Source organism: Culex quinquefasciatus, chromosome 2, assembly GCF_015732765.1.
Source record: "Culex quinquefasciatus strain JHB chromosome 2, VPISU_Cqui_1.0_pri_paternal, whole genome shotgun sequence".
NCBI lineage: Eukaryota > Metazoa > Arthropoda > Insecta > Diptera > Culicidae > Culex > Culex quinquefasciatus.
Window position 1 is genome coordinate 56,170,826 of NC_051862.1, and position 27,238 is coordinate 56,198,063.

Below are 27,238 nucleotides of genomic sequence, written 5' to 3' on the forward strand. Positions count from 1 at the left end.
CGTTTTAATGGATTCGCAAAGTATCAACGTATCAACGAACCTCTCAAAGCTCACTCTCCAAACTGCCAACCACCTTTGTCAGCAGAGGTTTCAAAAACATGGCAGCGGACTTGCCCAGAGGTAGTCTCATGTAGAACTCACTGACCATCGGAAACTCATCCGGTGAGTGTAGTAGTACCTTGAATCCATCCATACCGCCTCTGCAGACGTGTTCCACGTCGGATTTCCGCGTCTTCAACACCACCGAGAGTCCGGCCTTGACACCAGCTCCAGAGCTCGCCTAGGATACACGCCAGATCCGGAATACCTCGTGTACTCTTCCTCGTTGGACCAAAGCGAAGAATTTCTGCTAGAATCCACAGAATCGTAGGTTGGGTCCAAATTCTCGACTCTTAGCAGATCTTTTGCTGTTAAAATGTTGAAATTGTAGCAAACACCTTCATCCGTTACAATCTCGGAGAATATCTCGCCACAGTCTATTGCGACTCCTCTCCAGGAACACTTTTCAAACATGTCCTCCAATGGGAAAGAAATATTCCGTAAAGTAGCGACAATGTTTTCCTTGTACAATCCCGTAAAGTTGAAGATATTCACAGTACTAACGCAGACGTGAAGCATGGCACGAAACATGACATAGCTACAACGAAAATCATCAAATCATCAATACATAGTCCTCTCATACAAACCCACCTATCATCATCCCTCAACTCTCCACCTCGTTTAAGTTCATCATAAGTCCCCTCAAAGTCGAACGCCTCGCGGCGACTCTTCGTCACCGGGCAGATCGTAACGGCGGGGAACGGAATCTGCCACACGTGCAGCGATCGCGTCGCGTACGTAATGACCACCGAGTTGTTCTCCCACTTGTGATAGCCCACGTACGTCATGTAGACGCATCCGGCGAGGGAAAGCAGGATCCACAGGGACCACATGACTCTGTTTCGAGGGTTTGAGGGAGTTAGAAGTGGCAAGTTTGTGGTGCTCAAGATCATACTTCTCGTAGCGGGAGGTTGCCTGCAGCTTCAGAAATCCAACTCCGTGCAAGGATGTCTTGAAGCAGTATTCCCTCCAGAGAATCTCAATGTGTTCTTGACCTTTGAAGCGAACATGGTGTACGTCGCAGATCATGCAATCGACTTGTTTTATCGTACACATCGCGTGCAACAGTCGGCACGAGTCTACACGTGTCCGACTAAGCGCGGATTATTAAATTATCAACAGGTAGTTGACACCTGATGATAACTGTTATTATTTCAGCACTCAACGAGATATGCAGCTGGAAGACGGACACAATCCGAATTCACCTCTGCGGAGGAAGGTACTCCTGAAGATGTCCAAACAGGCGGGGTATGAGTTCTGCGACGTAACGTCCATCCACGGAGTGAAACAGTGCTTCGGTAGTGATAAGTTTCTCCCGGAGAAGTACCTGTGTTCAGTATTGTTTGTCATTAGTTCCTAATACCGACCTCTTGCAGGGTTTGGTGGGTCACCGTCTTTATCATTTCCCTATACCTCTGCCTCAGCCAGATGTACTCCGTGTACCGGAAGTGGGAGCGCGATCCCATTATCGTCAGCTTCGACCAGCACCCGCAGCCGATCTACTCGATACCGTTCCCGGCGATCACGATCTGCCCGGAGACGAAGGTCAAATCTTCCACACTCAATCTCACCGAGACGTTCATCCTGGTGCGAAGTCGCAAGCTGGACGAGACCATGGACAGCGAACGGGTCCGGAAGTTGATGGCTCTGCTACAGCTGTGTGACTATCAGCTGTACGATCGGAACGAAAATGCCACCGCAGACGAAGACATTCTGCAGTTGTTACGTCGGCTGGCGATACCATCCTTTGAAGTGTTCAACGCGTGTCTTTGGCAAGCGACCTCGTTCAGGTGCTTGGATCTGTTCAAGACGACGCTTACGGAGAAAGGCTTCTGCTTCACGTTCAACATGATCGGCAACAACGAGCTGCTGCGAAAGGAAGAGTTGGACTCTAGGTATGCTTTTAATTCCGAGACTCGAGAATCCGACTGGGATTTGGACTCCGGATACCGCCAGGGCGGAGTCTTTCCGTTCCGAGTCGTCGCCGGCGATTACAACGAGGGAATTAAAGTCATGCTGATTGCCAAGAAGGTCGACATGGACTACTTCTGCGGGGACAAGTTCCAGGGCTTCCGCGTCCTTCTTCACATGCCCAACGAGTACCCCCAGCTCTCGAGCCAGTTCTTCCGGATTCCACTGAACCAGGAGCTCATAGTGACCGTAACTCCACGCGTGATATCCACGGACGATCACGCAATGCTGTACAGCGCCGATAAGCGCAACTGCTACCACGGCACCGAGCGCTACCTGCGCTTCTTCCGGATCTACAACCGCAGGAACTGCGAGGTCGAGTGTCTCACAAACATCACGCTGCAGCTGTGCAGCTGTGTCCGGTTCTGGATGCCCCGACCGGTCGGGGCTCCACTTTGCGGCCTTCGGGACAATCCGTGCGCCGAAAAGGCCATGTCCAACATGATCAAGGCGGAAGCCGCCAAGGTGAAGGGAGAATCGGTGGAGAACGCGGCGTACTGTAACTGCATGCCGTCGTGCACTCACGTCGAGTATCAGACGCAGATCTCGCAGGCGGACTGGGAGTGGCAGCAGGGAGGCTTCTTCGACTTTGACAAGCGACAACCCGATGAGTTCGTCAAATTTCAACTTCTTAAAACATATTTTGACCTTCACAACCTTCCAGCGTGCACCAATCCAAGATGGTCATCTACTTCAAGGAGTCCCACTTTATCCCAATCTCGCGCAGCGAAATCAACAGCATCAGCGATCTGTTCGCCAGCGCCGGTGGGCTGATGGGACTATTCATGGGGTAAGTTTGATCAGCTTGGTAGAACTGCTGTACTACTGTACCGTGCGACCGTTTACGCTGTGGAAGTTATCCCGGCGGAGACGGAGCTCGGTCTGGACTAGCGCCGAGTCGGCGAACCACTGCAGTTCGAAAGAGTCGGCCGGAGTTCAATGATCCGTATCGCGGGGCAAACTTTCGATTTCATACCGTGTCATTAGCGCGTACTCTAGGGACATCATCGCGTGATCCTGAATAAACTGTAAAACGCCAGTGTTGCCTGTTTTTGTTATCCGATGAATGCATTTTTAAGCGCTGCGGCGTGTAGAACATGTTAGAGTTGATTCAACCTTGCACTGCAGAAGATGTACGGTGGGAAGCAAGTCAAGCTGCACAGCTACTGGCAGGATGCCAAGGTTTTGGCCAGGGACTTTTGTCGCGAGTTCGATCCACGGGTTCAAGTACCTGATGGGATCTCATCGGGCTCTTATCGAGAAGTATGATTCCCTTCCAGGAACGTTTGGTGGTTCACAGATTACTTCCACAGAATTTGGTGGTTTGCGGTGACCTGCATCTCGCTATACGGCTGCGGAAGCCTCATCCACAACGTCTATCAAAAGTGGCAGATGGATCCGGTGATCGTGAGCTTCGCGACGAAACCCGTGCCGGTATTTCGGATTCCCTTTCCCTCGGTGACCATCTGTCCGGAGATTAAGGTGAAGATGGATCGGCTGAACTTTACCCAAATCTACAACGAAGTCATCGAGGGGACTCTCAAGGAACAAATGGACGGGGAGCGGTAAGTTTGATGATTTGTAGGATTTCTCAATGATTTGATTGTTTTTAGGGTTGGGAAGCTACTGGCGATGCTGCAAGTCTGCGACTTTGTCCTCTACGAGGTCTTCACCAACGAAACATTCGACGATGACTGCGTAAGGCTGCTTCAGCAGATGAAGATTCCTCAGAACGAGTTGTTCTTGTACTGTCAATGGCGCGATGAAAACGTAAATTGCAGCGAAAAGTTTCGCCCGACGCTGACCGAGAAGGGAATCTGTTACACGTTCAACTCACTATCGGAAGATGATCTGCTACGCAAGGAAGGGCTACATAACGAGTACCCGTACCTGGCAGAAACAAGACCAATTGTCAACTGGACCTTGGACGAAGGTTACTCTCCCGACGCCACCCGTGGCGTCTATCCGCAGCGAGTTCTAGGATCAGGAATCAGCGCCGGCCTGAACGTCATGATCAAAGCCAACTTGAGCGACATGGACTACCTGTGCAGTAACACGTTCCAGGGTTCCAAGTGCTCCTACACACCCCACACGAGTACCCCCAACTCAGCCAGCGACACTTCCGAGTCCCGCTGAACCAACAGGTCGTGGTCTCGGTCACTCCGGACATCGTTACAACCTCGGAAGACGTCAAAGCGTACCAACCGCACCGCCGCCAGTGCTACTTTGACAACGAGCGCTACCTGCGCTTCTTTCGAATCTACAGCCAGAAGAACTGCGAGCTCGAGTGCCTCACCAACTACACCCTGGAGCAGTGCGGTTGCGTCAAATTTTCAATGCCACGGCCGGCGGACGCGAGGATCTGCGGGCTGAGCAAGATCCGGTGCTACAAGCGAGCCGCCGTGGACATCTTGCTGTCGAACGCGAAGATGATCGTCAACAAGAGTAAGATATCGAAGGACAAGTGCGACTGCCTGCCGGCTTGCTCGACGCTACGCTATCACAGTGAGCTGTCCCAGTCGGATTTTCAGTGGACCAAGATGATCCCGGTGGCGAAGGCGTACCGGACCGAGCTGCAGGGGTGAGTTGTGGGGGAGTTGTTTTCGGGGGGAGAGGGTATTCAAAATCGTTTTGTTTGCAGGGTTCAACTAGCCAATTTGGTGGTGTTGTTTAGAGATGCTGGATTCATTCCGGTTGTGCGACGTGAACTCTACGGATCAACGGATCTGCTTGCAAACTGTGGAGGATTGCTGGGACTGTTCATGGGGATCAGCATTCTTAGTTTGGTTGAGATTTTGTACTACTGTTCGATCAAACCATTGGTCATCTGGTGGAAAGGGATGAACTTGACCCCGGTCAAACAGATAACTCCCATTGCGGAGTACAAGAATCCCTTCGCGAGCAAGATTCTCCACGCAGGGTACAAATCCGATGTCGTAGGAAAGTTCTACTTGAAGTGAGCTATATCATTTGATGTTTGCTTTGCATTCAAATCCCAACAGAGCTAATGTCAACGTAACCTAACCCTCTATCACGTGTGTTTGATTTGGAGAGATTTCTCGCGTGTCAATAAATGGCGTGTTGTCGTGTTAACCCGTAACCCGTGCATGCATTTTCATCACTTGCCAATTGCCCTCGTGCGCGATGAGACGTGTTAAATAGGACACTCTCGAAGCGGCTAATCGGGAAAGGTCGGATATCATGTACGGTGAAAAGTCAAGTGATTGGTGGAACCGCTGCAAGCTGCTGGTGAGGGAGTTTTGCCGTGAAAGTTCAATCCACGGATGCAAGTACATCGTTGGGGCCAACAGGGCTTTGATAGAGAAGTAAGCGTTTAAATTACAAACTAGATTTGCAGTTCAAATCATTCTTCTTGCAGAACTTGGTGGCTCATCGTGTCCGGAATATCACTCTATGGTTGCGGTAGTCTCATCCACAACGTGTACGAAAAGTGGCAATCTGACCCGGTGATCGTCAGCTTTGCCTCCAAGCAGGTTCCAATCTTCAAGATACCGTTTCCTTCGGTGACGATCTGTCCGGAGAACAAGGTCAAGATGACACACATCAACATTTCTCAGTCGTACTACGATGCAATCGAAGGGAATCTTACGGAGCGATCGGATCCTGAGCGGTGAGTTTAGTCTTCATCAAGTTCTACACAAGTAATGTTATTGTCTGATCCAGCTTCAGGAAGCTGCTCGCCATGCTGCAGGTGTGTGACTTTATGATGTACGAGATCATCAAGAACGAAACGTACGACGACGAATGCATCAAGTGGCTGCAGCGTATGAAGACACCTCTGGATGAGATATTCATCACATGCCAGTGGCGCAGCGAGGACGTCAACTGCACGGAAAAGTTTCGACCTACGTTGACCGCTAAAGGCATGTGTTACACGTTCAACTCGCTCTCCGCTGAAGATATGCTGCGCACATCGGAGCTCAACTCCGAGTACCAGTATCTGGCGGAGACCCGGAGAATCACAAACTGGACCTTGGATCGTGGTTATTCGCTCGGATCAACGCAAGGTGTCTACCCTCAACGGGTGCTCGGAGCAGGAGTTGGTGGGGACTGCACGTTCTGATCAAAGCGAACATCAGCGATATGGATTACCAGTGTAGCAATACCTTCCAGGGATTCCGTGTGATGCTGCACACTCCGATCGAGTATCCTGAGCTAAACCTGCGCAGTTTCCGCGTTCCACTGGACCAAGAAGTGGTGGTTTCGGTTATTCCGGAGGTCGTTGAAACATCTGCCGAAGTCAAGGACTATTCACCCGAAGGTCGTCAGTGTTACTATGCGAACGAGCGACACCTGCGATTCTTCCGGGTGTACAGTCTGGAAAACTGCCAGATGGAATGTCTCACAAACTACACCATTGAACGTTGTGGCTGTGTAAAGTACTCAATGCCGCGACCCCCGGATGTACGTATCTGCGGTCTGACCAAGGTTAAATGTTACCAAAGAGCCGTTGTGGAGATGCTCAAGTCCAAGGCTAACATGGTAAAATTTGAGAATCCTCGCTTCAAGGACTCGTGCAATTGTCTGGCATCGTGTACCACGATCCAGTACAACGTCGAGCTATCTCAGTCCAACTTCAACTGGCACAAACTGCTTCCGGCTACCAAACGTTTCTTGCAGGGTGTCGAAGGAACCCAAGTATCAAGCCTATTGGTCATGTTCAGGACGGAAGGATTCATTCCGGTGGTTCGAAGGGCTTTACGGAACGACCGATCTTCTGGCGAACGCTGGAGGTCTGCTGGGACTGTTCATGGGTATTAGCATCCTAAGTCTGGTGGAGATTCTGTACTATTGCTCGATCAAACCGTTGGTGCTGTGGTGGAAGGAATTGAACAAAGTTGTAACCGTCAAGCAGGTCACTCCGATTGTAGGAGGAGCCAAACCTAGCGTTGTTAGAATGTTTTATATGAAGTGAATCCCTGAAGGTGTAAGTCAGTTTGGAGTGTTTATTTTAATCCAAATCCCACTTGATCAAAAGTCAACAAAGCTCTACTCACTTAAAACTGTTTGATTTAAACAGATTTCTTGCGTGTTATCATCCAATAAAGAACTGTTGAGTTGTCGTGCTAACCACCATCTTCATGCATTTTTAATCCTTTGACAATCATCCTGGATGCACTCGTTTATTGAGCGCGATGAGATGTGTAAATAGGTCGCACTATATATTTAATAGCAAAGGGTGCAACTTGTTAGTCACCACCATGTACGGTGACAAGTCAAGTGTTCGTTCTGCAGCGAAGCCACGCGATTGGTGGACCTATATCAAACTTTTGCTGAAGGAGTTTTGTCGTGAGAGTTCAATACATGGCTTTAAATACATCGTTGGATCCAACAGGGCCCTCATAGAGAAGTTTGTCAATCAAATTGATTACAGGCCGACCTTCAGCTCAAATCTTTCTTCTCGTAGAACATGGTGGCTCGTCGTATCCTGTCTGTCCCTGTACGGTTGTGGAAATCTCATCCACAACATCTTCAACAAGTGGCAGCTCGATCCGGTGATTGTCAGCTTCGCCACCAAGCAGGTGCCGATTTACAAGATTCCGTTCCCATCGGTGACGATCTGTCCGGAGATCAAGGTCAAGATGTCGCAGCTTAACTTTACTCAAGCGTACTACGATGCGATCGCGGGTAGCCTAACGGAGCAGTCCGATCCGGAGCGGTGAGTTGGTATGGGCCGGTTTTGAACTCTCGAATAAATAACTTGTATCCTTTTAGTATAGGGAAGTTGCTGGCAATGATGCAGGTTTGCGACTTTAGCATGTATGACGTTTTTACCAACGAAACGTACGACGACGATTGCATCAAGATGTTGAAACTGATGAAACTTCAGCAAGAGGAGATATTCGTCGTGTGTCAGTGGCGTGGTGAGGCAGTTAATTGCACGGAGAAGTTTCGACCGACGTTGACCGCTAAGGGGATCTGCTACACCTTCAACTCGCTCTCAGCGGAAGATATGATGCGCACGGAACAGCTCAATACCGAGTACCGATACGTGACGGAGACCCGTAACATCTTGAACTGGAGCCTGGACCGGGGGTATACTCCCGAATCGACGCGAGGTGTCTATCCTCAGCGAGTCCTGGGAGCGGGAATCGGTGGAGGCTTGAACGTCTTGATCAAAGCGAACGTCAGCGATATGGACAACCTTTGCAGCAATACCTTCCAGGGGTTCCGGGTGATGCTGCACATGCCGGTCGAGTATCCGGAGCTAAACTTGCGCAGCTTCCGCATGCCGCTGGATCAAGAAGTGGTGGTTTCGGTGATTCCAGAAGTTGTCAAGACTTCACCCGAAGTGAAGAGCTACACTCCGGAACGTCGGCAGTGTTACTATTCAAACGAGCGATATCTGCGATTCTTTCGGATGTACAGTCTGGAGAACTGCCAGATGGAATGTCTCACAAATTACACAATTCAACGCTGTGGTTGCGTTAAGTACTCGATGCCACGACCTCCGGATGTTAGAATCTGTGGTCTGACCAAGGTTAAATGCTACAAAAGAGCTGCAACGGAAATGCTCATGTCCAGAGCGAAAATGATCAAGCTGGAGAAACCTCACTACAAGGACTCGTGCGATTGCCTAGCCTCGTGTACTACAGTGCGCTATCACATCGAGCTGTCGCAGTCGAATTTCAACTGGAAACAGCTGCTTCCGGTTGCCAAAGAGTTTGGAAAATCACTGGATGGGGTACAGATTTCCAGCCTGGTGATCATGTTCAGGACGGAAGGATTCATTCCGGTGGTCCGAAGGGAGCTGTACGGAACTACTGATCTGTTGGCGAATGCTGGGGGGTTGTTGGGACTGTTCATGGGAATTAGCATTCTTAGTTTGGTTGAGATTTTGTACTTTTGCTCAATCAAACCCTTGCTTATGTGGTGGAGAGGTGATATCGGGGTTAAGCAAGTGTGTTCCGTAATATCCTACAACAATCAAGAAGGATTCACCGAACGGGAAAAGTTCGCATCGTACAACATGGACAAGTTTTATGTACAGTAAGGGTCGATGTTGTGCAGCAATAATTAAATGTTTGTGATGCACTTAATTAGACTATCATTTGCACTCATCCTTAAAGCAGTAGCGTGACTGCTGGTCCTAAACATGGTATCATGCATAAATCATAAAGCTTCAAGAGGTTATAAAAGGCATCTTGGACTCATCAACGCCAATTACCACCTCGATACCCCAGCGATCATGTACGTATCCCGTGCGACCAAATTCGAACCCAAGCTCACCCCCGCCGAAAAGGGTCGCAACTACCTGCACGAATCCAAACAGCTCGCCGAGGAGTTCTGCAACAACACCTCGATCCATGGGGTAAAGTACTTTGTCGGATCCAACCGGGCGCTCATCGAGAAGGTCTGGTGGATCATCGTGTTCCTGCTCTGCTTGTATGGTTGTGGAACGCTCATCCAAACCGTATACATCAAGTGGGATCGCGAGCCGGTCATTGTGACGTTTGCCCAGAAACCGACCCCGGTGTTCCAAATCCCATTCCCAGCGGTAACGATCTGCCCGGAGACCAAGGTCAAGGCTCGCGAGTTCAACTTTACCCGGGCGTACCATCTCAGCATGCATCCGCTGTTCCGGAAGACACTTAGCGATGATGAGTGAGTTCCTTTCTGGGTGTTCTACGCTCAGCTACTAGTTTATCGTTGCAGGTTAGAGAAATTGCTGGCGATGTTGCAGGTCTGCGAGTTCGCTTTTGTGGAGCAGTTCCCAAACCAAACGTACGATGACAATTGCGTAAAGCTGCTCAAGTCGATGGCGATTCCTCAGCACGAGATGTTCTTGGCTTGCAACTGGCGCGCGGAGAGCTTCAACTGCTCGTCGGAGTTTACGCTGACGCTGACTGATGTGGGCTTCTGCTACACGTTCAACTCGTTGTCCGGTGAGGATATGCTGAGGAAGGATCAGCTTCACGCGGACTTTCGATATCTGGAGGAGGCGCGATCGTCTAGCAGTTGGTCGTTGCACGATGGGTATCTACCTGGGACAGAAATCGATACGTATCCACGACGGGTTCTTGGAGCCGGCATCAAAGCTGGAGTGTCCGCTTTGTTGAAGGCCAACGATAGCGACTTGGACTACCTTTGCGGAGTATCATCTTGAGTTATGTTCTAATCTCATTAAACTCAACATAACTCTTATTCCAGAACTCATTCCAGGGATTCAAGGTGCTGCTGCACATGCCCAACGAGTATCCGCTTCTCCTTAACCAGCACTTTAGAGTTCCCCTCAACCAGGAGGTGGCCGTCTCGGTTACCCCACGCATGATCGAAACGTCTGAATCGATCGACTCGTACAAACCGTCCCGGCGCCAGTGCTTCTTCAACCACGAGCGGTACCTCAAGTTCTTCCGCACGTACTCGCAGACCAACTGCGAGCTGGAATGTCTGGCGAACTTTACCCTGGAGCGCTGTGGATGCGTCAAGTTTTCGATGCCACGGGTCTCGGGAGTGCACATCTGCGGCATCGGCAAGGAGGTCTGCTACGAGCAGGCGACGATTGAGTTGCTCGAGATGGAGGTAAAGTATCGGGAGAATCCGGACGTGCCGTACCAGGACGACTGCAACTGTCTGCCATCATGCACCTCGGTGCAGTACAACACCGAGATATCGCAGGCCTCGTTTGAGTGGAAGAAGCTGCTGCCGGTTGTGAGGTCGTTCGGGGATGAAGTCAAAGGGTTAGTGATTTAAGGTCGATGTTAAAGGTACTGATAGATCTTTTCTTTTCAGAGTCCAGCTGTCCCATCTGATCGTGTTCTTCAAGGACGCACAGTTTATTCCGGTTATGCGGAGCGAGTTGTTTGGATTGACGGATTTCCTGGCGAATTGTGGAGGGTTGTTGGGACTTTTCATGGGAGTCAGCATCCTGAGCTTGGTGGAGATATTCTATTACTGTGTCATCAAACCGCTGATCATGTGGAGTAAATCACAGAAGAATAAAGGCAACTCTGTGCAGGTTCTGATGGTTGATGGGCAGAAACCGGTTATCAAGGATCAGATCAACATTTGGCAGCCGGATGGCAGGATTTCAACGAAGTATTAGGATAGTGTGTTCTAGTTGCATTTATGATCAACAGCACATTTAAACCACAGCATTATTGTAAACACCTTAAACACGTTGAGAAATTTATTGAAAATAAAGTGTGATGCACAAACCATTTGAAATATTTGTTTAAAATATACTTTCAATTCGTACCATTTTACCTCGATCGACGCCAATTCCACCACAAAACGAACGGCTTGAGCGTACAGTAGTACAGAATCTCAGCAAAGCTGAGCAGACTTACACCCAGAAACAACCCTAGAAGACCTCCGCAGTTTGCCAAAAACTCCGTATCGCCGTACAGTTCGCTTCGCTTGATCGCTATGAATTCCGGTTCTTTGAAGTACACGATCAAGTAGGAGAGGTGGATTCTGCAAAATTTAATGACATTATTGAGGCTAAGATTACCAAAATCACGAACCTCTCCATACGATCCAGTTCGAACTGCTTCATGTGATGCCAGTCAAAGTCCGCTTGCGATATCTCCGCGTCGTACTGCAGTGTGCTGCAAGCCGGCATACATTGGCAGCCATCTTTGAACGTCAACCGATCGCCGTAGATGTCCATCCGGAGCAGGCTGTACTCGGCCATCTGGTAGCACCGCATAGCGCCTACCCCACAGACGGGCACCAGACGAGCTCGTGGCATCGAGAACCGGGTACAGCCACAAAGCTTCACCGTGTAGTTGCTGAGACATTCCAGCTCGCAGTTTGCTTGGCTGTACACACTGAAGAATCGTAGCTTTCGTTCTTCTTGGAAGAAGCAATTTCGGCGCTTCGGGTTGTAGTGACGGATGCTGTCGGTGGTCAGGGCCAGGTGCGGGATCACCTCGACCGACACCTCCTGATCCAGCGGTACTTGAATGTAGTTCGACAGGGAAGGGTAGTCAGTGGGGGTGTGGAGTTGAATCTTGTAGCCTTGAATACAACTCTAAGGATTGAAGTAGAATGAGATTTATGGATGACGGATCTTACGAGACACCTACCCCACAGAGGTAGTCCAGGTCATTCTGATTAGTTTGTAGAACTACAACCAAGCTGGTTTTCTTTCCAGAAGTTGAAGCTCTCCGAGGAGGGTTGTCTAAACCACCATCGATTAAGAAATCAGGATGAACTTCACCGACTCGTAGCAGGTGGGACAGCGCTAGTGAATTGAAAGTGTAACAGATGCCTTGGTCGGTAACAGTGGTGTGAAACTCCTGGCTACAGTTTAGCGGTTGTCGTCCCCATGAACACTGCTTAAGAAGAGACGGCTTGGGAACAGCTAGATCACGCAGAGTTCGTATGCAATGATTATCGTACAATCTTATTGCCTGATCAATTCCCGTACCCAGGTCGCATATCTGCCACATGGTGATGAAAGTGTTCAAACTTGTCTTATCCAGCTTGATAGCTTTATGCTTGTGGTAAGCATCGGTAAAGTTAAACCGGGAAATTTGTGACTTGACCTCGGGACAGATTGTGATTGCTGGGAAAGGAATGTCGCTAACATCTGAAGCCTTGGTAGCAAAGGAGACGATTCCCGGGCTGTTGTCCCATTTCACGTAGAGTGCGCGTATCATCCAACCGCAGGAGTAGAATGAAAGTAGAAGTACAATTATCCACCAAAATCTGGAATGATTGTTTTGATTAGCAATAGGTATCTTCGAAATTTGTCGAAACTAGATGCACCTCCCAAAAAGGGACTGACGAATGTCGAAGAAAAACCTCAAGCCATGTATGGAACTATTATCAAAGTATTCTTTTAAGTACTTTTTAAATCTCGCAATCGCTGCCATTTTTTAAAGAAATAAACTCATTTTTGTTGTGTTCAACATATTTTATATGAAACAAATAGAAATGAAAAAAAAAATAACTTGATGAACAAAAAACTGATTGACATCCTGGCACGTGGGCACATTCAACTTAATTTGTAGAAGGATGTCATCATTGAGCAGATTTTTTTTTTCAAAATCAACATCAACGCCTATACAACAAAGTCCATTTTGTTAATTGGTAATGCAATAAATAGAATTGGTAATGAGCAGATTAACAAAAACAAGTCATGGATGCCACGGCAACACCTCCTGGACGTCATGAAATCTGCGAACTCGTCGATGGTAGCAAAAATCCCTCCATGGTCTTATCGCAGCGTAGTACAGAATCTCCATCAAGCTGACCACACTGGCACCCATCATCAGCCCGTACAGACCCCCGAAGCGAGCCAGCATATCGCCAAAACCAATCAGTTCCCGCCGTATCAACGGCAGCATCTGATTGTTCTTGAAGGTTACAGTCAGTGACGATGTAACGTACCTGAAAACGGGGATTCTGATATTGATATCATAAGATTACTGATTGAAAGCATACTCATCAGCCTCCGAGTAGTTGAATCCCAGCGCCCAAACGTAAGCTTCGTAGTTGAACGGTAGATGGGAGATTTCGACGTCGTACCGCACGGTCTTACATGTCGGAAGACACCCGCAAGCGTCCTGCCACTGCCCATCGTACCTGGCCTGCGAGTTGTAGGTATCAGCGTACACCGCCCGGTAGCAAGCGATCTCGTGGGCGTTACAGATTCGCGTGTTCGGACCACGAACCATAGCCAAGTGGACGCAGCCACAGACCTCAGCCGTCCGGTTCGCAACACATTCCGCTAGGCAATTGTTTTGATTGTACACTTTGAAGAATCGCAGGTACTTCTCGCCGGAGAAGTAACACTGACGGCTTGGGTACGGGTAGGAATTCAAGCTAGCAGCTACCACGGTCAACTCTGGTACCAGCACCAACGCAACGTACGCACTCATCGGTAGTCGGTAGTAGAAGTCGTTAACCATGGGAACCTCGTCGGGAGCATGAATCAACACCTTAAATCCATCCAGCAGACCCTCGCAAAATACTTCGTCGTCAGGTCTCCTACTTCCAAGATCCAGCAGCAGTCCACCCTGAAGACCCCGACGGAACGAACGGTACGGGTAGCTTTCGCCTTGACCGTATCCGCCCTCCATTGACCAGTTCTGCGACCTTCTCGTAGCTTTCGAGTACTGGTATTCCGAGTGAAGATTCTCCACGCGGTACAGATCTTCCGCAGCGATTGCGTTGAACGTGAAGCAGAGTCCCTTGTCGGTTAGGGAATCGGTGAGAACTTCGCTCGGTTCAAGCACTGAATTGCTCCAATAAGAATGAAGAAAGTAATTGACCGACGGAGGTGCCATATCTATCAACGTCTCCACTGAAGTATCGTTCAACGGTTCGGTAAAGTCAAATACATCGGTTAGTTCCGAGCAGACGTGAGCCAAGCTATTCAGCTTCTCAAGACGATCCCAACTCAGTGGTTCCTTTTTCAACACGACCGACTCAAACACTTCGGTAAGGTTGAGCTCCTCGACGCTGGTCTTCGCCATCGGACACACCGTAACCGCTGGAAAGGGTATGGCACTGATGGGAACAAACTCCGACGCGTAGCTGATGATCAGCGGATTGTTGTGGTACTTGCGGTACGTTGAGGTGATCGTCAGCAGGGTGATCGCTGCGGAGCCACCGATGCAGAGCAACCACCAAAGACGCTCGATCAGCAGGAGTTTTGCCAAGACTAGGTATCGCATGGCGTACACCGTTCCGCCAGTGCAGAACTCTACCCAGAGATCTCGTAAGCCACGGAGGGACATCTTTTTACGAATGATTTGCAAGTGCTTTAATTTATTAACAATCATCAAATTGCGTGAGGATAAGCAATAAGGTCAGGACAATTGGTATTATTAGTTGATATCATGACACGCTGGTAACACCCACGTGTGGGCTTCAAGGTCGCCACGGCAGGACGTGCCGGAATCTCTGCGCGTCATCGGCGTCCTCGTTTCGCCAGGGTCGGATCAGGCAATAGTAGAAGATCTCCAGCAGGCTGATAACGCTCGCTCCCATCATGAGTCCGAACAGTCCGCCCAGCTTGGCCAGCAGGTCGCTCCAACCTAGTAGCTCACGGCGCACCAAAGGAAGCGTCCACTTGCTGCGATAGGACACGATCAGGATGGAAGGAGTTATACTGAAAGTGCACGAATAAGCGAGGGTGCAATTGATGCGTACTGGGGCCAACTTACAAGTCAAGTTGTCCTTCGTTATACCCAGCTGCATGTGCCAGCGCCCCAAAGTCAAAGTCCATCTGCGACAGCTCAACTTGGTACTGGAGAGTCGCACAAGCCGGCAAGCACTCGCAAGCGTCCTGCTGGGTGTCGGTCACGTTGTATATTTTGAAGAACGACTCTTCGTAGCAATCGATGCTGGAAGCGTCGCAAACTTTCACGTTGGGGCCCCGCGGCATCGAGAACTTGGCGCAGCCACAGTCTCGCATCGTAATGTTGGCGATACACTCGTGAATGCAGTTTGACTCGGTGTAGATTGCAAAGTAGCGTAAAAATCGCTCACCGTTGAAGTAGCACTGTCGTCTGGAGATTGAATATCTTTAGTTAGGGAAGGACTACTGTAATGAATCTACCTTGTATATGGATGCTTTTTGAGGTCATCGGTAATAAATGTTAGCGTTGGCTCCACAGACAGCTTCAGCACTGATGTAAGGGGCAGTCGATAGAAGTACGTGTTCAATAAGGGTACATCGTCAGGCGAGTGAAGAACGACTTTGAATCCGCTTAGAGGGCCCTTAAAAGAAAAACATTGTAACCAACAACTAACATAACAAAGCTATAACTTACATTACACAAACTCTGATCGTCGATTTTTCTCGTTTTCAACACTACGTACAACCCGGAAGAAGTTCCAGTTCCACAGGTCCGGTACGGATAACTGTCCAGATCTTCGGCAAATCGATAGCCATCCTGCAGCGTCCAGTCACCAGAATAATTGTACGCGTCGGAGTAATCGTAATCATAGTGCAGGTTGTACGTCCGATACAGTTGATACGCGTCGACAGCGTTGAACGTGTAGCAAATCCCGTTATCAGTTAAGGACTGAGTGAACAGCGATTCACACGGTAGCTCTTCATTTCTCCACTTGCAGGTCGCGAACACGTCGTCCAGCGAAAGGGCCATAGCTTTCATGATCGGCACGCAGTATTCGTTGAGTGCTCCGTGGGCTTCATACCAGGCTACCATGTAGGGGCACACATGCATCAGGACGCGCAGCATGCGATGTCTTGGGCAAGAAGGGCAAAATCAGATTTGTAGAGCTTCAGAACTCTTAGACTACTTACTGTTGTTCCGAGAGCTCTAATCCATTATACATCTCGAGGTACAACTCCGTGATGTTCATGTACTCAACCTTAGTCTTGGTCTGGGGGCAGATCGTGACCGCCGGAAACGGAACCGCCCAGATCGGAGCCAACTCCGTATCGTAACTGATCACGACGGGGCTGGCGGACCACTCGCGTAGCGATTTGATGTTGGCGAACACGCAAGCTATGATTACGCCACCAATCCAGGCGAACCACCAGCCACGTTCACCCGGGAGGAGCTTCCGCATGACGAGGTGCCGCGTGGCGTACACGGTGCTACCACTGCAGTACTCGGTCCAGAGCTGATGCAGGAAGCCATCGGAGCTTTGTTGGTTTGCCATGGTTGCTTGAGAACTACGTGTCAGCCACAAAGAGGCAAGCTTTAAATGTCATGGTCGGTTACTTGTTAGTTTTTAATCATGACTGATTAAAAATCTAGATTTGCACGCACAAATACAATTACAACCCTTGAACAAACATGCCTGTCCTCAAAATCTACCATGGTGAGGACCAGAACGTTTCGGCTCATCCTGAAGGAGTTTTTCGACGAGAACTTGGTGTTTGCAGCTCGATTCATTACCAATGCCCGGTCATCCTTCTTTGAGAGGTAACTGTTGGGTCGCAACCAGGACTACTTGAGACACGACATGCTGAACGCAACACCATCGCTGCCGATCATTAACCTCGCAACCACCCACTGACCTTATGTCCGCTTCCGTTGTGTCTTGTTCCGGATTCCATCAACCGGTTCCTGCACAATTCAATCACACTCACACTTCCGCTCCAAAACGTTCACTCTCAACTGTCCACAGCGTAAACATAAACACGTGCCAAGAACACGGTTCAGCAAGGAATAGTCTGTTTTGGGTTATTATTATCCGGTCAATATATTTAAATTGTTAACATTATTTTGAACGACGAAGACCCTACAGTAACCAAGCTAAGATTTCTCAAAACATCAACCTAACCTCCAATTTCAGATTCTGGTGGATAACGTGGCTAGTGGCGTCCGTCGTGGCGTGCTGTTTAGTAGCAGTCCAAACGCAACAGCGGTGGGAGCGGGATCCCATGGTCATCACGTACGGATCCAGGTTCATGCCCATTTCGACGATTCCCTTCCCAGCCGTTACGATCTGTCCGCTGGTAAAGTCACGCGCTGAACAGTTTAATTTGTCTGAGGCTTACCAGTTGATACGGAATGGGTCCGGCTTATCCGCGAGCAGCCGTGAGAATCTGCGTACCCTGGCGCATGTTTGTCCTCTGTCCAGCTATTGGCCGCTGTTTCAATCTTCAAGGCATGAGTCAATTGTGAGTACTTTACGCCAGCTGCTCTTACCGTTGGATGACTCCATGAGCATGTGCCTGTGGCGGCTTAAGCGGATTCCGTGCGATGAACTGTTCTCCAGAACGCTACTTGATGACGGAATCTGTTACACCTTCAATGGGTTAGCGGTGAACGAAATCTATCGTGTGGAAGCGGTTTCCGAGGAATTGCTTAACTTTACAACGAAGGTTAATACCACCACAAGCTGGACACTTGAGACGGGATATCCAGCATATGTCGGATTGCATGCATACCCCAGACGACCTCTTGCTGGAGGAATTAACTCGGGATTCTTTGCGTTGTCAAGATTCAGAAGAGACTACAACGACATATCATGCAATGTATTGATCTAACAGCTTGTTTCTTGTATCAAGACTAACCTGACGATTCGTTGCAGGGTCCTTACAGTGGATTCAAAGTAGCTATACACGCCCCCAGCGAGCTACCGCTGACAAACCTTTGGTATTACCGTATCGGTCCTTCGTCAGGACTCAGCCTGGTCGTGAAGCCTGAGGTATTCAAAATGTCAAACCACCTCCAAACCCTTTCGCCACACCGACGTCAATGCTACTTTGAACATGAAAGATTTCTACGATACTTCAAGGTGTACAATCAACAGAATTGTTTCCTGGAATGTCTTTCGAACTACACCCTGATCAGGTGTGGATGCGTCAAGTTCTCAATGCCCCGGGCACCTGGTATGAGGGTGTGCGATGCCGGTAAGATCAACTGCTATCGGACAGTGTACAATTCTCTGATTGATCTCGCGGTACGGGTCGTGATGGCCGGCAAAACTACGACCGGTTGTCGGTGCTATCCCGCGTGTAACTCGATCAAGTTTCACGCGGAGTCCCATCAAGTCGGGCTGAATTTCTCCAAGATCTTGGCTACCGTGAACTCGTTCCGCAGCGTGGCGTACGATGAACAGTACTCTTCAGCTGCCATGATCATTTCGTTCAAGGAACGTCACTATCTGCCGTTGTGGAGACGCGAACTCATTAGCACAACCGATGCGTTGGCCAAGTTGGGAGGGTTGTTCGCTCTGCTGCTGGGAGCCAGTGCAATGAGCTTGGGCGAGCTTTTGTACTTTTGCTGCGTGCGACCGCTACGGAGGGAAAGGGGACCTAGGGGGTCACAGATCGTTGCGTCTTGGAGTGGACAAAACGATAATTAAGAACCATGATGAATCGAGACAATTCTCCTTCAATGTTTTAATTGAAAGCACTGTCTTCATTAAATATTTAAATTCTCACTAGTCTTCAGTACATTAAAAGGTTACAACCTAATCAACCATCTCGTTATTGTACGCTGACTGCCTTCACAACATGTTGCACTACGAGCTGAAACGGTCGTCGTGCCGGCGCATCCTTTGGGAATACTGCACGGAAAACTTTGTCTACGCCGTGCGATTGCTCGCTGATCGTCAGCTGCTAAAATTTGAGAAGTATTGTTCTGAGCCCAAGTATCCAGTCAACACCTCATCGCCCATCTTCTCCTTAGATTATGGTGGTTTCTGTGGATCGTAGCTGCCTTCACAGCTTCCTGTTACGCCGTCAAGCAGCTGTACCACAAGTGGGACGAGAATCCCGTGGTCAACGTTTACGCGCCTCGACTGGAGTCCATTTCTTCGGTTCCGTTCCCGGCGGTGACGATCTGTCCGCTGTCCAAGACCCGACAGGATGTGTTCAACGTGACCGAGGCTTACGAGTTGGTGCGCAACGGGACTTCGCTGGGCAAGGAGAGCGAGGGATGCTACGTGCGCTAGCTCACGTGTGTTCATTTTCGCATCATTGGAAGAAGTTTGAACATCGCGAGGACGAGACCGTGCTTGAAACGTTACGGAAGCTGGCTTTCCGTACCGAAACTCTGATTCAGTGGTGCATGTGGCGGTACAAGAGTGTGAATTGTAGTGAGATGATCTCGAAGACGCTGACGGAGGACGGCATTTGCTACACCTTTAATGCGCTTCCTGCTGATCAGTTGTATCGATCGGGAGTTATCTCACCTGAATTTCTTAGTTTTAAAACAACGAGAGTTGCCACCTGGACACAGGACAGTGGATACAGCTGGGACGCTGGACCGAACGTGTACCCACATCGTCCAATGGGAAGCGGCATCAAATCGGGACTGTACCTGTTGCTGTCCATGAGGAAGATTGATCAAGAGTTGTGGTGTAGAGTAAGTTCTGAATGGTTCAATGCTCACTGTATGCAATATTGTTGCTCGTCTTGCAGGGTCTTTATACCGGGTATAAGGTCATAGTCCATCCTCCGGATGAAGTTGCCGTGAGTTCAGACTTGTATCTTCGGCTAAGTATCGAAGATGCTGTAGGTTTCACTGTCACCCCAAATGTTATGTACACATCTCAATCGTTGAGACATATTTCTCCGCTGAGGTAGGCTCTTACAAGAATCCAAATCCAACCTCACTTCAAGAGCATCGTTTCAGACGCAGATGTTTCTTCGACAACGAGCGTTACCTGCGCTTCTTCAAAGTGTACAACCAGCTCAACTGCGCCATTGAGTGTATGACAAATATGACACTGAGAAAGTGTGGTTGCGTCAAGTTCTCGATGCCCCGTACTGCTGAAACGCCGGTGTGTGACGCCAGCAAGATCGGATGCTTTCGAAACATCCTGAAGGAGGTATTCGATTCGCAGCTCAGGATCGAAAGGACCCGAGCAATCACTTCTTGTGGATGCTTTCCAGCCTGTAACAGCGTCCAGTATCAGGTGCAGAGTTCGCGCTTTCCGTTCTACGTCGAGGAGTATCGACAAGCCGCAGGATCGGCGTTTGAGAAATACAACGAGTAACCTCGTGGTTTTAGGTTTTGAAGGTCAACAACTAACTTGGTTCATTTCTAGCTACGATCTTTCGGTGATGTCAGTATCCTTCAAGGATAATCACTATCTACCGATTTGGAGACGGGAATTGTACGGGACTACGGATGTGATTGCGAAATTCGGAGGATTGTTTGCCCTTCTGTTGGGGGCCAGCGCCATGAGCTTGAGCGAAATCTTCTACTACAGCTGCATACGGCCGCTGAGGCGGGAGCGGATACCTCGGTTAGCCGTCAACTGGATGTTTGTTCTACCGTGGGCGTGCCGCGAGCGGAATCCATTCCGGGTTCCGAGAAACTACTAGGGAACTAGGATGACCATTGCTTTCGTGTGATCGCACTAAGTGCTGTCAAAGTATCCTCAATATGATCAGTAAAGTATGCGAAGGATGAACATTCAATTAATTTAGACTGTATTTATCTTGCGTGCAGCGATCATTAGACAGTAGAATTTTCTTGAACAATGCTTATCTCCATATCGCAGCTACAATTCATGACTATTTTCATTCTAGAAAGAAGGTCTCCCACAAATAACTCTAGAGGACCTATAAAATCATGTTGATGGCTTTTTTTATGCATAATTAATTTAACACGTTGTAAAATTATATCCCTCTTAATCACACGGAAAGTTTCTAGATTGTCATTCGCATATCTACCATTGAACAATCATGTTATACTATGAAACTAGACGAACACCGTTCCGGCGTATCCTGCATGAGTACTGCGTTGAAAATTTCGTATACGCTATGCGATACGTTGCGGACCATCGATTGCTCAAGTTTGAAAGGTAGTACAACCAACATGTATCGAATCCCCCCTAATTATACAGGCTACCCTACTCCAACAGATTCTGGTGGATGGCCTGGATCGTGACCTCTCTTGTTGCCTGTGTGATCGCCGTAGTTCAGCTCTATCACAAGTGGGACGCAAACCCGGTGGTCATCGTGTACGCTCCCAAGTTCATACCGATCTACACCGTCCCATTTCCGGCCATCACAATCTGCCCGCTGACGAAAACTCTCGTTGATCAGTTCAACCTGACTCACGCCTATCAACAGGTCCAGAACGGGACGACGCTGGACGAGGAACGTGAGTTGAAGCTACGAGCGTTAGCTCACGTCTGTCCGTTCTCGCACAATTGGAAGCGATTTGATGCGCGGGAGGACGAGACGATATTCCAAACGCTGCGGAGCATGGCCATGCCGAAGGAAATCGTCGCCCAGTGGTGCCTGTGGCGGTTCAAGAAGGTCGACTGTAGTGACATGATAACGGAGACGTTGACGGATGATGGGATCTGCTATACGTTCAACGCACTGCCGGCGAATCAGATGTACCGCGCTGGGGTTATATCGCCGGAATTTCTGGCATTCACGAACGCCAGTACAGTTCGTTCTAACTGGACGCAGGATAGAGGCTACCGGCGCAATGCCGGACTCCACACGTACCCGCATCGTCCTTTGAGCAACGGTATGCTTTCGGGACTTTTCATGGTGCTGTCTGTTCGGCATATTGATCAGGAGTTTTTGTGTAGGGTAAGGCTCTTCGTCACTTCACAGCACTGTGTTGACTTATACAAAATGTTTTCAGGGACCATACACTGGGTACAAGTTGGTCGTTCACCCTCCGGATGAGATATCATTAACCGGAGATAGATTCTTTCGGCTAAACAACGACGATGTCATCGAACTAACGTTCACCCCAAATGCATTGTACACGGCCCGTGACCTACACGATGCTCCACCAGCTAGACGCAAGTGCTTCTTCAATCATGAAAGGTACTTGCGGTTTTTCAACCATTACAACCAGGCAAACTGCGCTGCCGAGTGCGTGGCGAACTACACCCTGAAGAAGTGCGGTTGCGTCAAGTTCTCGATGCCACGCACGGCGACGATGAAGGTTTGCGACGCCAGCAAAATCACCTGCTACAGTAACACCATCAAGGAAGTATTCGAAGATGTTTTTTATTCGGAAAAGTATAACAAACTATCGGCATGTCAATGCCTTCCGGCTTGTAACAGTATTCAGTACCAAGCGGAGATTTCACGGATGCCGTTCTACTTTAAAGAGTTTGCCCATGTAGCTGGACCAGCTTTTGATAGATATCAAGGGTAAGAATACTAGACCAGGAGATCTCTATACTACTCAAAGAGTCCATCCCTATCCCAGGTACGATCCCGCCGTACTAATGCTATCCTTCAAGCATCGTCACTACTTGCCGGTTTGGAGACGACCGATGCTGAGTCTGACGGATGTGGTAGCGAAATTCGGTGGACTGTTTGCCCTGTTGATGGGTGCCAGCGTGTTGAGCGTGGGTGAAATCTTGTACTACTGCTGCATACGGCCGCTGCGCAGGGAGCGGTTTCCCAGGTTGGCGATCAACCGGATCTTTGTGCTGCCTTGGGCGGCTCATCGGAATCCGTTTCGAGTTCCGAGGAACTATTAGGAAGGACCATTATAGAAAACATTCAATCAGCTGCTAAAGGTCACAAAGTTTACTTTGTATGCTAGGTTAACATCAGATGTAGATTCTATCAACAAGATACTCTCAATAAAAGGTCTATGTCAAATGAATAATTAAACGCTATCATACTTGTCCTCCATATAATAATAGGTATGCAAAACCAACAGTTTCACCATAATTGTAGGCTTGACTTCACGCAGCCATGTTGCACTACGAGTTCAAACGAACGCCCTTCCGGCAAGTCCTTTGGGAGTTCTGCAAGGAAAATGGTGTACTAGCCGTACGATATGCCTCCGACCGAAGTTTGCTCAAGATTGAAAGGTGTTGTTCGTACCAAAATGGTATTCGACAAGCTATTGATTGAGACACATTTTTCGGAACAGATCCTGGTGGATACTTTGGATCGCGGCAGCGTTCGCAGCCTGTGGTTTTTCGGTGATCCAGATGTACCACAAGTGGGACGAAAACCCGGTGGTCATCGTGTACGCTCCCAAGTTTGCACCGATTTCCACAGTTCCCTTTCCAGCTATTACTATGTGTCCGCTTTCAAAGGCTCGCGTAGATCAGTTCAACCTGACTCAGACTTACGAGCTGTTGCGGAGTGGAACATCGCTGGATCGGACTCGTGAAAGGAAGTTTCGTGCGCTGGCTCACGTGTCCGTACGCACATCTTTGGGAGAACTTCAGCATGAGTGAGGATGAAAGCGTAATCCAGAGTCTTCGTAACATGTCCTTTTCGAAGAAAATGATTGCACAGTGGTGCATGTGGCGGTACAAAGTTGTAAATTGTAGTGACATGTTAGTGGAAACGTTGACGGAGGATGGGATCTGCTATACCTTCAACGGTTTGCCAGCAAGCAAATTGTATCGTGCTAATGTTATCTCTCCAGATTTTTTACAGTTTGAAAGCTCTTTTGAGATGGATTCGAACTGGACTCAAGATTCTGGCTATGCAAGTAGCGCAGGTATGAACACGTACCCATACCGGTCCATGGGAAATGGGTTGATTTCGGGATTGTTCGTGGCGTTGTCCGTTCGAACCATCGATCAGGAGTTCCTGTGTAGTGTATGTACTAAGCGTTCTCGGGGAATCTTGATTCTTAACTCTCTGTTCCTTCAAGGGTCCCTACACTGGCTTCAAGATCGTTGTCCATACGCCGGATGAGGTTGCCATGGGCGGGGATTGGTTCTTCCGGTTAAACAACGAGGACGATATCGCCTTTACGTTCACACCAAACGTGATGTACACCTCTGGAAAGCTACGCAATGCTTCTCCAATGAGACGCAGCTGCTTCTTCGACAACGAACGGTACCTGCGGTTCTTCAACAGCTACAACCAGGCAAACTGTGCCGCGGAATGTATCGCAAATCTGACGCTCCGAAAGTGTGGCTGCGTCAAGTTTTCGATGCCTCGCACAGCGGACATGAAGATTTGTGACGCCAGCAAGATCGAGTGCTATCGAAACATTCTGATTGAGGCGTTCGACGAGGAGATCCGGCACGCGATGCAGGGAATGATTTCGCTTTGTGGATGCTATCCGGCTTGTAACAGCGTTGAGTACCGGGTGGAGATCTCCCGGATGCCGTTCTACTTCCAGGAGTTGTCGAGAGCTGCGGGATCGGCGTTTGATAAGTACAAGGGGTAAGAAGGCATGTTAGACTATGGTTCTAAATTGATAAGATGTACTCTTAGCTACGACATAGCGGTAATGTCGATGTCTTTCAAGCATCGCCATCACCTGCCGATTTGGAGACGTGAGATGTTGGGAGTAACGGACGTGATCGCTGAGTTTGGAGGACTGTTCGCGCTGCTGTTGGGGGCTAGTGCTATGAGTTTGTGTGAAATCTTGTACTACGCATGCATACGACCGCTGCGTAGGGAACGGATTCCCCGGCTGGCGATCAACTGGATGTTTGTGCTACCGTGGGCGGCACGGCAGAATCCGTTCCGAACTCGCGTGAACCAACCGGAAGACTGGTGACTTGTATTTAGCAATTACTTTCTGTCATCAAGTTCTTAATATGTCCCTTGAGTGTAATAAAATATGCACGATTACCAAACAATTTAATCCATGGAACTCAAATTTACCGTCACTTGCCGGAATGCTGCACTACAGAACAAAGCGCACGCCAATCCGACGTATTCTTTGGGAATACTGTGCAGAAAACTTTGTTACAGCAATTAAATTCCTAGCAGATCATCAATTGCTCAAAGTTGAAAAGCTCTGGTGGACTGCATGGATCGTGGTGGCCTTCGTGGGTAGCTGCTTCTGCGTGGTAACGATGTACCACAAGTGGGAGGCCGATCCGGTCGTATTGGCGTACGCGCCACGTTTCGTTCCCATCTCTACGATTCCCTTTCCGGCGATTACGGTTTGTCCCCTGTCCAAGATTCGCGTTGAGGAGTTCAACCTTTCAAATGCGTTTGAACTGGTAGACCGTGGCATCAAGCTGGATGAGGAAAGGTACGTTAAACTACGATTACTAAGGTGATACTGAAACTTTTTTGGAGTTACAGCGAACGAAAGATACGATCCCTTGCCCACGTGTGCCCCTTCATCGATGAGTGGACCAAGTTCGATCGCCAGCCGCTGGAGGATGATCTGGTTAAGATATTGCATCGAATGTCGTTGGGCTTGGGGCTTACCGTCCCAATGGTTACGTGGAGGACAAAGCTTGTTTCAACCAGCGATTGGATCACGGAAACGCTGGTGGACGATGGTATCTGCTATACCTTCAACGCACTTCCTGCTTCCCAATTGTATCGAGCTGGTGAGATATCGTCGGACTTTTTGAATCTTAGCAGGGGTTCAGCGTCAAACTGGACGCGCGAGATCGGATACAGAGGACGGGTTGGATCGGATACGTTTCCAAAGCTAGCTCTGAGAAGTGGTTTAAAGTCCGGATTCGCGATGCTGGTAGCGCTGAGAAAGATTGATCAGGAGTTTGTTTGTAGGGTATGTTGTTCATAACAGTGATTCTTGGAATGTGTTTGGGAAACCACAAATTGTAGGGTCCCTTCACCGGATTCAAGGTTTCCGTGCATCCTCCAGATGAAACACCGTTCACTGGAGATCAGTTTTTCCGCTTGGACACGGAGCATGCCCTGTCGATATCGGTGCAACCGGAAGTCACGTATACTTCGAAAGCTTTAAAGGAAATGTCTCCTAAAAGGTAAAACTAGTATTCTTAAAAATTCCATATAAACAAAAATTCGTGAATCACAGACGAAACTGCTTCTTCGGAGAGGAGCGATACCTGCGTTACTACACCGTTTACAGCCAGAACAACTGCATCAACGAGTGCATGTCCAATCGTACCTACGCCAAGTGCGGTTGCGTCAAGTTTTCGATGCCACGAGCTGCCACAACGAAGATTTGTGACGCCAGCCGGATCCCGTGCTATCGGGGCGCGATTCTCGAGGTGTTCTACCGGGCCTTCAAGGCATCGCTGGAGAATCGTCCGCTGCCGTGTTCGTGTCTGCAGGCTTGCATTTTGCTTCGGTACAACGCCGAAGTGCACCGATTTCCGTTCCACGTTGAGCACTTTCGGGCGGTGGCCGGTCCGTTTATGGACTTGTTCAAGGGGTATGTCTAAAGATCTCTTCAGATGTAGTCAAATATAACCTCAAAATTTTCCAGCCGGGACATCTCCGTGATACAGGTTGCGTTCAAGTACCGTCACTACCTTCCCGTCTGGCGAAGGGAGCTGTTGGGCTTCACCGACGTGTTGGCCAAGTTTGGCGGACTGTTTGCCCTGCTGATGGGTGCCAGCATGATGAGCTTGGCCGAAATCTGCTACTATGCGTTCGTGCGGCCACTGCGGAGGGAACGAAGTTCGGTGAAGTGGATTCCGGTGCGACCTTGGATGGAGTAACGCAGTGTCTCAGTGGAATGCAGAACCATTTTTACATCTTCGAGATCCAGGAAGACATTGCGAAACAAATTAGCACCATTTGCTGCACAGAAATCTAATATCAAGTTTCAACGCGTTTGCATATTTGCTCAATAAAGTATCTTATTGAAATTTGCAATGAAATTGACAATTTATAGTTTCGCCGTCGTCGAATAATTGGCTACCATACTTGGTGACACTGAATTATGCCCTTACATCGTTTCTCCCTTAAAAAAACCCCACTTCATTATGTCAGCCCAAACTGGCTGTTTTACGAGCTTGATACTTTGTCCAAATATTTCAATAAGACACCGTCCGGGGGAAAGATGATGATACCGGTTTCGGGCCGTATCGGGCTAGGGTTGGCCTCCCATGGCGGAGG

General features: G+C 49.0%; 10 protein-coding genes across 10 annotated transcripts in view; 8 read left to right on the forward strand and 2 right to left on the reverse strand.

Moving 5' to 3' along the window:
• The window catches only part of LOC119766011 (pickpocket protein 28-like), a 4,312-nt gene extending 3,380 nt beyond the window's left edge, over positions 1 to 932 (reverse strand). The window contains exons 1-3 of the mRNA XM_038250335.1: positions 691 to 932; positions 604 to 637; positions 55 to 280 (exon numbers count right to left, since the gene is read on the reverse strand). Coding sequence (XP_038106263.1) covers positions 55 to 280; positions 604 to 637; positions 691 to 932 — 502 coding nt within the window. The remainder of the gene's footprint in view (positions 1 to 54; positions 281 to 603; positions 638 to 690) is intronic.
• LOC119766012 (pickpocket protein 28-like) lies at positions 931 to 2,864 on the forward strand. Its single transcript, XM_038250336.1, has 4 exons — positions 931 to 1,112; positions 1,258 to 1,422; positions 1,476 to 2,681; positions 2,735 to 2,864. Exons 1-4 carry the CDS (start codon positions 931 to 933, stop codon positions 2,862 to 2,864), a joined length of 1,683 nt encoding a protein of 560 aa, XP_038106264.1.
• Positions 2,865 to 3,201: 337 nt separating this feature from the next.
• LOC119766013 (pickpocket protein 28-like) lies at positions 3,202 to 5,030 on the forward strand. The gene is given in 6 exon segments (XM_038250337.1): positions 3,202 to 3,272; positions 3,274 to 3,333; positions 3,384 to 3,635; positions 3,684 to 4,129; positions 4,132 to 4,651; positions 4,712 to 5,030. Coding segments are annotated over 6 exon segments (1,668 nt in total).
• Positions 5,031 to 5,232: 202 nt separating this feature from the next.
• Positions 5,233 to 9,085, forward strand: LOC6039647. The gene is made up of 8 exons (XM_038250339.1): positions 5,233 to 5,396; positions 5,450 to 5,701; positions 5,755 to 6,130; positions 6,205 to 6,712; positions 6,756 to 7,002; positions 7,265 to 7,441; positions 7,499 to 7,750; positions 7,807 to 9,085. Exons 1-8 carry the CDS (start codon positions 5,272 to 5,274, stop codon positions 9,083 to 9,085), a joined length of 3,216 nt encoding a protein of 1,071 aa, XP_038106267.1. The 5' UTR covers positions 5,233 to 5,271.
• LOC6039645 (pickpocket protein 28) lies at positions 8,968 to 11,181 on the forward strand. The gene is made up of 4 exons (XM_001849163.2): positions 8,968 to 9,696; positions 9,748 to 10,186; positions 10,243 to 10,772; positions 10,825 to 11,181. The coding sequence occupies exons 1-4, from the start codon at positions 9,188 to 9,190 to the stop codon at positions 11,135 to 11,137; spliced, it is 1,791 nt and encodes a 596-aa protein (XP_001849215.2). The 5' UTR covers positions 8,968 to 9,187; the 3' UTR covers positions 11,138 to 11,181.
• A 3,661-nt stretch (positions 11,182 to 14,842) lies between these two features.
• Positions 14,843 to 16,680, reverse strand: LOC6039642 (pickpocket protein 28). The gene is made up of 5 exons (XM_001849160.2): positions 16,319 to 16,680; positions 15,822 to 16,260; positions 15,608 to 15,768; positions 15,213 to 15,557; positions 14,843 to 15,157 (listed from the first exon to the last, which is right to left on the reverse strand). The coding sequence occupies exons 1-5, from the start codon at positions 16,678 to 16,680 to the stop codon at positions 14,917 to 14,919; spliced, it is 1,548 nt and encodes a 515-aa protein (XP_001849212.2). The 3' UTR covers positions 14,843 to 14,916.
• Positions 16,681 to 21,247: 4,567 nt separating this feature from the next.
• On the forward strand, positions 21,248 to 22,944 carry LOC6039640 (pickpocket protein 28). Its single transcript, XM_038250340.1, is given in 5 exon segments — positions 21,248 to 21,288; positions 21,349 to 22,033; positions 22,089 to 22,577; positions 22,650 to 22,664; positions 22,666 to 22,944. Coding segments are annotated over 5 exon segments (1,509 nt in total).
• A 157-nt stretch (positions 22,945 to 23,101) lies between these two features.
• Positions 23,102 to 23,658, forward strand: LOC119766014 (pickpocket protein 28-like). Its single transcript, XM_038250341.1, has 2 exons — positions 23,102 to 23,283; positions 23,346 to 23,658. Exons 1-2 carry the CDS (start codon positions 23,165 to 23,167, stop codon positions 23,656 to 23,658), a joined length of 432 nt encoding a protein of 143 aa, XP_038106269.1. The 5' UTR covers positions 23,102 to 23,164.
• Positions 23,659 to 23,909: 251 nt separating this feature from the next.
• On the forward strand, positions 23,910 to 24,944 carry LOC6039639 (pickpocket protein 28). Its single transcript, XM_038250342.1, has 3 exons — positions 23,910 to 24,028; positions 24,084 to 24,604; positions 24,656 to 24,944. Exons 1-3 carry the CDS (start codon positions 23,930 to 23,932, stop codon positions 24,942 to 24,944), a joined length of 909 nt encoding a protein of 302 aa, XP_038106270.1. The 5' UTR covers positions 23,910 to 23,929.
• Positions 24,945 to 25,245: 301 nt separating this feature from the next.
• LOC6039638 (pickpocket protein 28) lies at positions 25,246 to 26,927 on the forward strand. The gene is made up of 5 exons (XM_001849156.2): positions 25,246 to 25,427; positions 25,481 to 25,919; positions 25,976 to 26,136; positions 26,190 to 26,549; positions 26,604 to 26,927. Exons 1-5 carry the CDS (start codon positions 25,246 to 25,248, stop codon positions 26,836 to 26,838), a joined length of 1,377 nt encoding a protein of 458 aa, XP_001849208.2. The 3' UTR covers positions 26,839 to 26,927.
• The last annotated feature ends 311 nt before the right edge of the window (positions 26,928 to 27,238 follow it).

Excerpts from the sequence above, each read along its gene's own strand:
- LOC6039639 (XM_038250342.1), top strand. The coding sequence starts at position 23,930 with ATGAACACGTACCCATACCGGTCCATGGGAAATGGGTTGATTTCGGGA. Across the intron at positions 24,029-24,083 it reads ATCAGGAGTTCCTGTGTAGT|GGTCCCTACACTGGCTTCAA; the intron begins GTATGTACTAAG and ends TGTTCCTTCAAG. Across the intron at positions 24,605-24,655 it reads GCGTTTGATAAGTACAAGGG|CTACGACATAGCGGTAATGT; the intron begins GTAAGAAGGCAT and ends ATGTACTCTTAG.
- LOC6039645 (XM_001849163.2), top strand. The coding sequence starts at position 9,188 with ATGGTATCATGCATAAATCATAAAGCTTCAAGAGGTTATAAAAGGCAT. Across the intron at positions 9,697-9,747 it reads AAGACACTTAGCGATGATGA|GTTAGAGAAATTGCTGGCGA; the intron begins GTGAGTTCCTTT and ends TTATCGTTGCAG. Across the intron at positions 10,773-10,824 it reads TTCGGGGATGAAGTCAAAGG|AGTCCAGCTGTCCCATCTGA; the intron begins GTTAGTGATTTA and ends TTTTCTTTTCAG.
- LOC6039647 (XM_038250339.1), top strand. The coding sequence starts at position 5,272 with ATGTACGGTGAAAAGTCAAGTGATTGGTGGAACCGCTGCAAGCTGCTG. Across the intron at positions 6,131-6,204 it reads AACGGGTGCTCGGAGCAGGA|GGATTCCGTGTGATGCTGCA; the intron begins GTTGGTGGGGAC and ends AATACCTTCCAG. Across the intron at positions 7,003-7,264 it reads GTTAGAATGTTTTATATGAA|CAAAGGGTGCAACTTGTTAG; the intron begins GTGAATCCCTGA and ends TATATTTAATAG.
- LOC119766014 (XM_038250341.1), top strand. The coding sequence starts at position 23,165 with ATGTTGCACTACGAGTTCAAACGAACGCCCTTCCGGCAAGTCCTTTGG. Across the intron at positions 23,284-23,345 it reads AGTTTGCTCAAGATTGAAAG|ATCCTGGTGGATACTTTGGA; the intron begins GTGTTGTTCGTA and ends TTTTCGGAACAG.
- LOC6039638 (XM_001849156.2), top strand. The coding sequence starts at position 25,246 with ATGTACCACAAGTGGGAGGCCGATCCGGTCGTATTGGCGTACGCGCCA. Across the intron at positions 25,428-25,480 it reads ATCAAGCTGGATGAGGAAAG|CGAACGAAAGATACGATCCC; the intron begins GTACGTTAAACT and ends TTGGAGTTACAG. Across the intron at positions 26,137-26,189 it reads AAGGAAATGTCTCCTAAAAG|ACGAAACTGCTTCTTCGGAG; the intron begins GTAAAACTAGTA and ends CGTGAATCACAG.
- LOC119766012 (XM_038250336.1), top strand. The coding sequence starts at position 931 with ATGACTCTGTTTCGAGGGTTTGAGGGAGTTAGAAGTGGCAAGTTTGTG. Across the intron at positions 1,113-1,257 it reads ACCTTTGAAGCGAACATGGT|CACTCAACGAGATATGCAGC; the intron begins GTACGTCGCAGA and ends TTATTATTTCAG. Across the intron at positions 2,682-2,734 it reads GACAAGCGACAACCCGATGA|CGTGCACCAATCCAAGATGG; the intron begins GTTCGTCAAATT and ends ACAACCTTCCAG.
- LOC6039642 (XM_001849160.2), bottom strand. The coding sequence starts at position 16,680 with ATGGCAAACCAACAAAGCTCCGATGGCTTCCTGCATCAGCTCTGGACC. Across the intron at positions 15,769-15,821 it reads ACGATCAGAGTTTGTGTAAT|GGCCCTCTAAGCGGATTCAA; the intron begins GTAAGTTATAGC and ends TTTTCTTTTAAG. Across the intron at positions 15,158-15,212 it reads AACGAAGGACAACTTGACTT|TATAACTCCTTCCATCCTGA; the intron begins GTAAGTTGGCCC and ends GTGCACTTTCAG.